General features: G+C 45.5%; 4 protein-coding genes across 4 annotated transcripts; 2 read left to right on the top strand and 2 right to left on the bottom strand.

The window, feature by feature from the left end:
* Window positions 1-2171: 2171 nt before the first annotated feature.
* On the top strand, window positions 2172-2528 carry LOC138359543 (serine/arginine-rich splicing factor 4-like). Its single transcript, XM_069318883.1, has one exon. The coding sequence runs from the start codon at window positions 2172-2174 to the stop codon at window positions 2526-2528; it is 357 nt and encodes a 118-aa protein (XP_069174984.1).
* A 2146-nt stretch (window positions 2529-4674) lies between these two features.
* Window positions 4675-5157, bottom strand: LOC138359542 (GATA zinc finger domain-containing protein 4-like). The gene has a single exon (XM_069318882.1). It carries the CDS (start codon window positions 5155-5157, stop codon window positions 4675-4677), a length of 483 nt encoding a protein of 160 aa, XP_069174983.1.
* A 20-nt stretch (window positions 5158-5177) lies between these two features.
* LOC138359541 (uncharacterized) lies at window positions 5178-5711 on the bottom strand. The gene has a single exon (XM_069318881.1). It carries the CDS (start codon window positions 5709-5711, stop codon window positions 5178-5180), a length of 534 nt encoding a protein of 177 aa, XP_069174982.1.
* Window positions 5712-9545: 3834 nt separating this feature from the next.
* LOC138359539 (methyl-accepting chemotaxis protein 2-like) lies at window positions 9546-10563 on the top strand. Its single transcript, XM_069318880.1, has 2 exons — window positions 9546-9621; window positions 10169-10563. The coding sequence occupies exons 1-2, from the start codon at window positions 9546-9548 to the stop codon at window positions 10561-10563; spliced, it is 471 nt and encodes a 156-aa protein (XP_069174981.1).
* Window positions 10564-11810: the final 1247 nt, after the last annotated feature.

Raw genomic sequence — 11810 nt, 5'->3', positions numbered from 1 at the left:
TGGTTAGTCATACAGAGGCATGTGATAGGCAGTCTGCACTGACAGACTCCGGATGCATATTTAGGACTCCGGATGCATTTTTGATATCGTAAGAATGCATCGGGAGTCTGTCAGTGCAGACTGCCTATCACATGCCTCTGTATGACTAACCATCCTGTGTGATGGGGATTTTTTAGCATCACCTAGTTACTTTTTTTGACACACTGTACTCCCCTTCATATAATCTAGGTTAGCTGCACAAATGCATATGTACTTAAATATGTTAATACAAAAACAGTTCATGATTTGTTCAGATCTGAAACCTATATCTATGGGCAGCGCAAAACGTCCACTAGACTGTGCGACACAGTGGTTGCCAGGATCAGGTTGGGTTACCGTTACCTGTGGCAGGTGGCTGCAGGTGATGGATCTCCCAATCCTGAGCACTCCAGTTGCAAACTCTGTGAGCAGGAACTACGGCATGATCTCCCGCACTACATCACCGAATGCCCAGTTATTAGACCTTTCAGACCAGTTGGCATGAGGTACCTGGAGCTTTGCAATTACTTTATTAACTCTCGTGTTCTTGAGGATATCCTCATATTGCACCCAAAGTCTACCAGTGCAGACTACTGATCACATACCTCTGTACGACTAACCATCTTGCAAGATGGGAACTATTTTAAGTAACACGTACTTAGCTCTTGACAAAAACTATGTAACCCTTCATACAGTCTAGGGCAGCTGCATAAATACAGTAACATAATACAAAAAAGATCTCGAAGAAACTATAACATTGCCTCTAAGAATCAGAATCCCTTAAATACACTTGAAAGAATGTGGGTGACAATGTTTACGTCAAGAGGGCTATTATCTTGAGGTTATCTTGAGATGATTTCGGGGCTTTTTAGTGTCCCCGCGGCCCGGTCCTCGACCAGGCCTCCACCCCCAGGAAGCAGCCCGTGACAGCTGACTAACACCCAGGTACCTATTTTACTGCTAGATAACAGGGGCATAGGGTGAAAGAAACTCTGCCCATTGTTTCTCGCCGGCGCCTGGGATCGAACCCAGGACCACAGGATCACAAGTCCCGCGTGCTGTCCGCTCGGCCGACCGGCTCCCTATATTATATAAGAGGACTATTATATATTATATATATTAGAGGTCTTGTTGATTATTCTCGCCCTCCACTTAATCAATTTTCTTAATCTGTTTGAATATTACAAATGCAATAATACATATTTCATTTTCAGGTATGTAAGCGCTGGAATGCATTTGAGTGCGTGGTTTGCGTGCAGAACTACAGGTAAGTCGATCTAGTCTTTGCGAGTGCTGTTTGCGTGCGGCACTGCTGGTAAGTATTGCGAGTGTGGTTTGCGTGTGGATGGGTGGGGGGGGATGGGTACAGGTGAGTCTTGCGAGTGAGAGAGGCACTCTGAGGCACCCAGCTGTGTCTGCGAGTGAGAGAGGCACTCTATGGCACCCCAGCTGTGTCTGCGAGTGAGAGAGGCACACTATGGCACCCCAGCTGTGTCTGCGAGTGAGAGAAGCACTGTGGCACCCAGCTGTGTCTGCGAGTGAGAGAGGCACTCTGTGGCACCCAGCTGTGTCTGCGAGTGAGAGAGGCACTCTATGGCACCCCAGCTGTGTCTGCGAGTGAGAGAGGCACTCTATGGCACCCCAGCTGTGTCTGCGAGTGAGAGAGGCACTCTGAGGCACCCAGCTGTGTCTGCGAGTGAGAGAGGCACTCTGTGGCACCCGGCTGTGTCTGCGAGTGAGAGAGGCACTGTGGCACCCAGCTGTGACTGCCACACACCTGAGAGACAGTCTCTCTGGGCTGTCAACAAACATTACCTACGGATATTTCCTCTCTTGCCTTAGTAGCTCTGCGCCTCTTAGATATAAAACTGTATTTGTTTAACCAGGTTACAGTGTGGTGGCTTTTGGCTCTTTCCTTGTTGTCGTGTCAGCTTTTAAACAGCCGTTTTAGTTGCGATTTTATTCATTGTTTCGTAAGATTTTCAGATAAAATACAAGAAAAATCTTTTATGTTTGTATCTCCGTGTTTTCTCCTGTCATCTTCTATGTGTTCTGTGTCCTGTGTCCAGCCATGCTGTGTCCATAGAATGAGATGTAATTAAATAACATCGTTTCGTATTATTCTTCTGGTTATTCGTTATTGAAGGCTCAAGATGAAGTCTCGAAGTCTGGCCAATCGTCATCGAAGTCTCAAGATGAAGTCTCGAAGTCAGCCCAATCGTCATCGAAGTCTCAAGATGAAGTCTCGAAGTCTGGCCAATCGCCATCGAAGTCTCAAGACGAAGTCTCGAAGTCTGGCCAATCGCCATCGAAGTCTCAAGATGAAGTCTCGAAGTCAGCCCAATCGCCATCGAAGGCTCAAGACGAAGTCTCGAAGTCTGGCCAATCGCCATCGAAGTCTCAAGACGAAGTCTCGAAGTCAGCCCAATCGCCATCGAAGTCTCAAGACGAAGTCTCGAAGTCTAAGCAATTGCTATCGTAGTCTCAAGACGGGAAACACAAAACTTTAAGTGTATAATATTCGGTAATTGAATATTGAAAGTCTGTATCACAAGCAGCGTGGCTCAGCTCTGTGCTACAGCGAAGAGGGATAAAGCGCCTCTCTGCCAGACGTATAATAAAGCCGGCCTTCCTACCAAATATATACACAAAAAAAAGGAAAAACATAAAAGGTTCAGTTTACAAAAAAGGTTCAGTTTACAAAAAAGGTTCAGTTTACAAAAAAGGTTCAGTTTACAAAAAAGGTTCAGTTTACAAAAAAGGTTCAGTTTACAAAAAAGGTTCAGTTTACAAAAAAAGGTTCAGTTTACATAAAAGGTTCAGTTTACAAAAAAGGTTCAGTTTACATAAAAGGTTCAGTTTACATAAAAGGTTCAGTTTACAAAAAAGGTTCAGTTTACAAAAAAGGTTCAGTTTACAAAAAAGGTTCAGTTTACAAAAAAGGTTCAGTTTACAAAAAAGTTCAGTTTACAAAAAAGGTTCAGTTTACATAAAAGGTTCAGTTTACATAAAAGGTTCAGTTTACAAAAAAGGTTCAGTTTACATAAAAGGTTCAGTTTACATAAAAGGTTCAGTTTACAAAAAAGGTTCAGTTTACAAAAAAGGTTCAGTTTACAAAAAAGGTTCAGTTTACATAAAAGGTTCAGTTTACAAAAAAGGTTCAGTTTACATAAAAGGTTCAGTTTACAAAAGTTTGGGGAATCTTGTATTGCATCTTATATTAAACAGGTATTGTGAGGGATTGTGGTCTTCTGGAGGGGCGTAGCTATTAAGTATTTGCTTTGTTTGGGCGCTGATAAAGCTGTAGGCGCTCTTGATTTAGCGCCTCAGGTGGCTGGTTGACAGAGAAGTGTGGCACAGACTGGTGTGTGTGTGTGTGACAGGGAAGTGTGACACAGTCTGGTGTGTGTGTGTGTGTGTGTGTGTGTGTGTGTGTGTGTGTGTGTGTGTGTGTGTGTGTGTGTGACAGAGAAGTGTGGCACAGTCTAGTGTGTGACAGAGAAGTATGACACAGTCTGGTGTGTGTGACAGAGAAATATAACACAGTCTGGTGTGTGTGTGACAAAGAGGTTTGGAGTCACAGAACAGGGGGCATAAATCTTGCTGTACCCATATACACATGCTATTTGGCCTCAGATCTATAAACACAACATGATAAGGAATTAAATAGATGACTCTCCTTGACAATGATCAGTTCCTCCGCTTCTCCGTGTGTTGTTCCTCTGTTCCTCCGTGCACTAGCTTCCATCCTCATGATCTTGCACTTATTGGGTTGAATTCCTGTAACCATGCGTCCAGCCTCACCTGCATCGTATCTAACGTCTTCCCGGAGCATCCACCCGTCCCCAAGATGCCAGCATCCACCCGTCCCCAAGATGCCCAGCATCGAACCATTCCCCCAGATGAGGACTGAAAGCCTCCTGGATCTTGCTTCACAGCTGTATGATAATAACATCTTTACCGAGTCAATTACTCACCCATCAGAACATTGTGATTACCGACCGCAATCACCCCAGCTACTTAATAAATTATTAAGATTAGTCTCAACTCTATAATTATATCAAAACTGGAATATCTGGATCTTAAATATATATATTCTAGGGCTACGAGTATTCTCTCTAATTGTCCAAGCGACCTAAGGAATATTTCGTCATTGTGAGTAAGGTTTAACGTTCGTATAGGTTTATTACGAATGAGTGTGTAGTGGGAGTACTTTGTGTGGGAATATATATATATATCTTTGTGCAGACGAGGAGTCACAATAACGTGGCTGAAATATGGTGACCAAACCACATACTAGGGAGTGAAGGGACGACGACGACGACGTTTCGGTCCGTCTTGGACCATTCTCAAGTGGATTGTGTGGATTATATATATCAAGTCGGTTATATATCAAGTCGATTATATATCTTTGTATTACTGTTCCGGTAAGATTTGTGTTTGTGGGTGAAGTGGAATAGGTGATTATTTAGGGGGTAGATGAACTTGGAAGTTTGTTGGGATATCTGTTCCTCTCTCTGACTGTCTCTGTCTCTCTCTCTCTCTCTCTGTCTCTCTCTCTCTCTCTCTCTCTCTCTCTCTCTCTCTCTCTCTCTCTCTCTCTCTCTCTCTGTATAGTTGTGCTACTTCCCTTCTGGTTATTATTGTCCGGTCATGTTACATTAGCCATATTTGTATGGTTCTGTTTTTCCTGTTGTTCTCTGTTTGACCTACTTCCAGCCTGTTGTTCTCTGTTTGACCTACTTCCAGCCTGTTGTTCTCTGTTTGACCTACTTCCATCCTGTTGTTCTCTGTTTGACCTACTTCCATCCTGTTGTTCTCTGTTTGACCTACTTCCAGCCTGTTGTTCTCTGTTTGACCTACTTCCAGCCTGTTGTTCTCTGTTTGACCTACTTCCATCCTGTTGTTCTCTGTTTGACCTACTTCCATCCTGTTGTTCTCTGTTTGACCTACTTCCAGCCTGTTGTTCTCTGTTTGACCTACTTCCATCCTGTTGTTCTCTGTTTGACCTACTTCCATCCTGTTGTTCTCTGTTTGACCTACTTCCATCCTGTTGTTCTCTCTTTGACCTACTTCCAGCCTGTTGTTCTCTGTTTGATCTACTTCCATCCTGTTGTTCTCTGTTTGACCTACTTCCATCCTGTTCTCCTCTGTTTGACCTATTTCCATCTGTTGCTCTCTGTTAGACCTACTTCCATCCTGTTGTTCTCTGTTTGACCTACTTCCATCCTGTTGTTCTCTGTTTGACCTACTTCCATCCTGTTGTTCTCTCTTTGACCTACTTCCAGCCTGTTGTTCTCTGTTTGATCTACTTCCATCCTGTTGTTCTCTGTTTGACCTACTTCCATCCTGTTCTCCTCTGTTTGACCTATTTCCATCTGTTGCTCTCTGTTAGACCTACTTCCATCCTGTTGTTCTCTGTTTGACCTACTTCCAGCCTGTTGTTCTCTGTTTGACCTACTTCCATCCTGTTGTTCTCTGTTTGACCTACTTCCATCCTGTTGTTCTCTGTTTGACCTACTTCCAGCCTGTTGTTCTCTGTTTGACCTACTTCCATCCTGTTGTTCTCTGTTTGACCTACTTCCATCCTGTTGTTCTCTGTTTGACCTACTTCCATCCTGTTGTTCTCTGTTTGATCTACTTCCATCCTGTTGCTCTCTGTTAGACCTACTTCCATCCTGTTCCACGTTCATCAGAGAACATAAGAACCACACACCGCTGCCTGGCGGCCCGCCATCAGTGTTCTCCGAAAGAACATGGTAGCAAGGGAGGGGGGGGTGGAGGAAGAACATGCCCAAACGCTCTCGCCAGAGCGCTGCTATTTGTACACTGGGTACGCCTGGCTAATCTATGCCCTGCTCACTATATATGTATGCCCCGTGATGCCCCAGCTCGCTTTAAGTCGGCCTGGATTTGCATGTGCAAATCCCTTTGGCATGAGCTTGTGTAGATCAGCATGTCCGTGTATGTGTTAGGGGAAGCTCAAGGCTGAGAGAGAGCAGGAGAAGGAGGATGAGAAGGGGGGGGAGGGGGGGGGGGAGGAAGAAGGATGAGGATGAGATAGAACAAAATATGATGCAAGTGAAGAAGGTAGATCAGGTAATAATATTTTCCACTACCATGGTAGCTGGGTTACTGTACGTGGTGGTCGCTTTATGAGGTCTATACAGGACCTGGGAACACCTGAATATAAGGACCTGAAGGGGGGGATGGGGAAAGGTTACCTGTGAGTATTGCTACGTAACTCCTGACTCACATCTGAGGCACCTGTTGCTACCTGCTCCTGATTCACACCTGTATTTTGATTTGTAGTCAATAACACTGCCACAGGAGTCATCTCTGGCTGGGAACACTACTCCCCAGAAGAATTGCGTCGTTGGTAACTATATCACACAAACTATCGCTAACAAGACTCGTATAGAAGCCTTTCCGCCATGGTAACATTAAACTCGTCTATTACCATAAACCTAAAATGCTCTCACCACCATTACAGCCACTCCTCTCTCTCCTCTTACTGCTTCCCTTCTCCTCTTTCTCCTCCTTCTCTTCTTATCTCTTTGTCTCTTTATTAATCACCGACGCTGTTCTTAAGCAAGGAATTAATTTACCTTCGAGCGCCCCCTTTTCCCTAAGATGAAATTCTGTTAATTCAGAAAGCATAATGAAAGTAATAAGGAAAATTTTGACTTTTGAACCAAAACATAGAAATCTGATATAAATCAGCGTATTATGGCATTAAGATCAGATTTAGAATCGCAAACTTATTCGTAATCTGTACCACCACAAGTACGTTGTGCTGTGGTGGTAGTAGTAGTAGTAGTGTAGTTGTGGTAGTTGTGGTAGTGGTAGTAGTTGTGGTAGTGTAAGGGGCCGAGAGATACTTGTAGCCTTCTTGAGGTCGAGCATTTGCATGTAACCCCACCTTACAGAAGGAGGAAGAGGAACATTAAGTTTAGTAACGCTTCTGAAGTTGATCTCAGGCGCTCTCTCGAGTCTATATACAGAGCTGTTGAAGGTCTTTGTTTGTTGTGTCTGAAGACTGCCTTGGGGGCCACCACAAAGTTACACTAATTCAGACTTGAGTTACCTTTGCACTCAACTTCTTCATAAAGTCGTAACTCAAGTGTATATAACCACTGATCTCTGTAAGTAACCCCTCGCTCACCCACGTACTTTTTTTTTTGTTACACTCTGTAAATGTTCCCTACTTGAGCATTCTGTGCACTCACAGCTCACACGGGATCTTAATTACCAGACTGTGGTTGAGTGAACTCAACCGGCGGCTTCGCCTCATGCAAAGGTATTCGATTTAATAATCTGTAGGTAATTTGTCGTCGACAGGTTGCTCAGATTATCGAATTATTTCTCAGGCGAATACTTGGTAATTGTCACGGGGTATTTGTCATATTGTTAAGGTGTCGTTTAGCTATTCATCTAAATTATCATTTCAGAGATGGCGTTGAAACAGCAACTTTGGTGAATACCTAAACTGCTCCGTGATGAAGTGTGTGCGAGATAAGTCTTCCGAGGCTGTAAATACGTCATCTTATAAGTCAAAGTCGTGTTATTCAAGTACTGAGTTATTTAGATGATTTCTACATTAGTATAAACCACTGAACGATTTACATGATTTTACATTTAAGAACCTTTGATGCGGCCAGCAGCATGGCCGCATCTGATCTTCCATCAGAGAGGGAGTGAGAGGCCAGCAGCATCATCTTCCATCAAGGAGAGAGGGAGTGAGAGGCCAGCAGCATCATCTTCCATCAGGGAGAGAGGGAGTGAGAGGCCAGCAGCAGCATCTTCCATCAAGGAGAGAGGGAGTGAGAGGCCAACAGCATCATCTTCCATCAAGGAGAGAGGGAGTGAGAGGGCAACAGCAGCATCTTCCATCAAGGAGAGGGAGTGAGAGGCCAGCAGCATCATCTTCCATCAAGGAGAGAGGGAGTGAGAGGCCAACAGCATCATCTTCCATCAAGGAGAGAGGGAGTGAGAGGGCAACAGCAGCATCTTCCATCAAGGAGAGAGGGAGTGAGAGGCCAACAGCAGCATCTTCCATCAAGGAGAGAGGGAGTGAGAGGGCAACAGCATCATCTTCCATCAAGGAGAGAGGGAGTGAGAGGGCGAGAAGCGCAGATCTACCTGTAGGAGGCTGAGGGAGAGAGTCAGTCGCTGGCCCCTCACACTCTCCTCACTCGCGTCTCTCGGAGTAACCTGGCTTTATCTGCGCCTTCACACTGTGAAGTAATTGCCCCATCACTAACTGCCTGTTACCCCCGCAGTTAAGCCGGACGTCTGCTAACCACCACCATTAACTGTGCATTAAAATGTGCTGTCATCAGCTATTAGTTTGGTCAGAACTACGGGATATGTGATACACAGTGCGCCCGTCCAGATATTATATATCCTCATGTTCCTATATAATATAAACAGTAGTAGTAGAAGTAGAAATAATAGTAGAAATAGTAGAAGTAGTAGTAGGAGGCATCCATTAGTCTCAGGAGACAATGAAGTTGCGCTCTGGTTATCGGTCTGGAGTGGCCTCTCCAGGGCGCAAAGCCAGGGGTAGGTTGACACGGGGGGAGAAGCTGTTACCCATGCAGCGGGTCCCCTCCCCCCATCTCCACTTCGCCGAAAGTCTCCAGTGGAAAGGCAAACGTAACTATCTGTTACGTTTGTTACTGTAACAGTAACTATCAACCTAAAAGGTAATTATGAGGAGAAAGCGCAAGGGAGGTATGACTACTTAGCACTTGGAAGGGATATGAAGGTAAGGATCTGGGATGCGAAGGTGGGAAGGAATGGTACCCAACCACTTGGAGCATCGGGCATCGAACCCCGACATGCAATAAGCGAAACCGTCGCTGTACCGACCAATACAAGTACTTGGGTACAGCTTGAACTTGATATGAAGTCCGTATCAACTACCGCCACCACCACACTACAACCACACTCTCCCACCACCACCACCACACTTCCATTAGCATCATTATTCCACCACAACTCTTGTCAGCAGGAGCAGCAGCAGCAGCAGCAGCAGCAGCAGTAGCAGCAGCAGCCCATTAACATGCAGCAGCAGACGCAAATGCTTAGGCTCAATGATTTGTTGCTGTTTGACTTTGTATGCGAGTATCTGTTAAGTGCTTCCTGATTAGTAATCTCACTTGGCGTTGGCCTGAGCTTCTGCCACTTAAAACTCGCTATAATCTATCGTTTTAATCGCTGCCGACAAGTAATATAATTACCAGTATGGCTGCCTATCATAAAAAGATTATACGTCTCGATTTTGTGGTGTCTGATGTGAGCCAAGAACCAAATTCCCGCTTCCCAAATAGGTACCTGGGTGTTAGTAATAGGTACCTGGGTGTTAGTCAGCTGTCACGGGCTGCTTCCTGGGGGTGGAGGCCTGGTCGAGGACCGGGCCGCGGGGACACTAAAAAAAAAACCAAAATCATCTCAAGATAACCTCAAGATTCCCGCGCGACTGTACGATAGCGTCGGATATCACGCCAGCATCCCACCGACGGATGGGATGCTGCATCTGCGGTCATCTCGTCTACGTGTGGCAGCATCCAGAGCTGTGTGCCCGTCTGGAGTCCCGAGGTACGGGATGATAATGGTCTTAAGTCCGCCATCCATTAGGAGGCGATGGTATCAGGCCATTGTGGATCCCCTCACACCCCCGCTACCTCTTTACACACGCTAGGAGTCTGTAGATCTTTTTATGAACACATATACTGGCGTTGGACGATGTTCCGACTCCCGTTAGAGCGACGGTCTGGCTTCTTGCAAGTCAGCGTTCAATCCCCGACCGTCCATGAGCGGTTGGACTTTCCTTTTCTCTCTCCTATCCCAAGTCGCTATCCACAGATCCCTTCCAGGTGTTATATAGTCGTAAAAGGGCTTTGTCTTCTTTCCTGATATATAACTTACGCATCGAACTCGATAGGTAAGATGGGGGGAAGGTTGGACTTAAGTTATTCTTCTCCTTTTTCATTTGATCTTTTATTCTTTTAAGCCTTTGAGACCGGCCAAGATGGCACACAAGACAGTCGAGAGGAACAGTCTCTTACCACAGGAAGCCATACTGGTATTTATTTTCTTATCAGCAACGATTAAACCGATAGATTACGATAGTTTTAAGTGGCAGAAGCTCCTGGGCCGACACGGAGCCTGGTCTCCAAGCACTTTCCTGTTGCTGAGGTACGCAAGGGTGTCAGACTTCAACAGACCTTTGCTGCTGAGCAGGTTGCGTCAGCTGCTGAGCTGGTTGCGTCAGCTGCTGAGCAGGTTGCGTCAGGTGCTGAGCAGGTTGCGTCAGCTGCTGAGCAGGTTGCGTCAGCTGCTAAGCAGGTTGCGTCAGCTGCTGAGCAGGTTGCGTCAGCTGCTGAGCAGGTTGCGTCAGCTGCTGAGCAGGTTGCGTCAGCTGCTGAGCAGGTTGCGTCAGCTGCTGAGCAGGTTGCGTCACCTGCTGAGCAGGTTGCGTCAGCTGCTGAAGCCCGATACTGGGCTGTTACTGGTGCTGAGTGGTCGCAGTGCTGTTAGCATGAGTGCATTAAACTGACCAATTCATTCATTAAGAGAAGATTGAAAATAAGGAGCAAATAGGGCCATTTAGATCCCATTCTTCAGAGGGTGTCAATTTACCCAACCCCCACTGACGAAACCCGTACATCTTTTCTCAATAACAACAGTTGTGTTTTCGCTTATCAAACAGATATTACGAGCTCCAAAAACTTCACAACCCGAGGTTATTATTGTTATAAAGAACCTGGTAGTGATTGAGAGCTCATAACCGGTTTGATAATTGTAAACAAAGCCGTCGTGGTTCGAGAAAGATGCAGAGGTTTCGCAGGTGTGTGATGATACATGTTTCAGATTGGCACTTGTGTGAGGGTCGATTTGTACAAGTGTCTTATATATCTCTCTCTCTCTCTCTCTCTCTGCCTCTCTCTCTCTCTCTCTCTCTCTCTCTCTCTCTCTCTCTCTCTCTCTCTCTCTCTCTCTCTCTCTCTCTCTCTCTCTCTCTCTCTCTCTCTGCCTCTCTCTCTCTCTCTCTCTCTCTCTCTCTCTCTCTCTCTCTCTCTCTCTCTCTCTCTCTCTCTCTCTCTCTCTCTCTCTCTCTCTCTCTGTCTCTCTCTGTCTCTCTCTCTCTCTCTGTCTCTCTCTCTCCCTCTCTCTCTCTGCCTCTCTCTCTCTGCCTCTCTCTCTCTCTCTCTCTCTCTCTCTCTCTCTCTCTCTCTCTCTCTCTCTCTCTCTCTCTCTCTCTCTCTCTCTCTCTCTCTCTCTGTCTCTCTCTCTCTCTCTCTCTCTCACTCTCTCTGATTTGCCACAACGTACATAATACAGTATCTTAACCTAACCACAAGCGTACGAATCCAAGCAACCCTCACCTAACCTAACTTACTGATTGATAGAAAACGGAGCCGCGGCTTTTTCATAGTACTGTGTACGTTGTGTCTGTCAGGGGACCACAACGTACGGAATACGACGTACTAGTTGAGAAGACGGGTTGGTATTAAGGCATGAGAAGGTCCTTCATTGGGTAGAGCATTATATCTTATGATGAGAGAATAATGCTTCTGTCGCTTGGTGATGAGTTTTATGATGAAGGGTTATGGTGATTTACACTGCCTCGTTACAGTATGTGATGATTTACACTGTTTTGTTACAGTATGTGGTGATTTACGCTGCTTTGTTACAGTATGTGGTGATTTACGCTGCTTTGTTACAGTATGTGGTGATTTACGCTGCTTTGTTACAGTATGTGGTGATTTACGCTGCTTTGTTAC

Source organism: Procambarus clarkii, chromosome 91, assembly GCF_040958095.1.
Source record: "Procambarus clarkii isolate CNS0578487 chromosome 91, FALCON_Pclarkii_2.0, whole genome shotgun sequence".
Lineage (NCBI taxonomy): Eukaryota > Metazoa > Arthropoda > Malacostraca > Decapoda > Cambaridae > Procambarus > Procambarus clarkii.
Note: the sequence above shows the minus strand (reverse complement) of the source record. Positions and strands in the feature narration are given on the sequence as shown.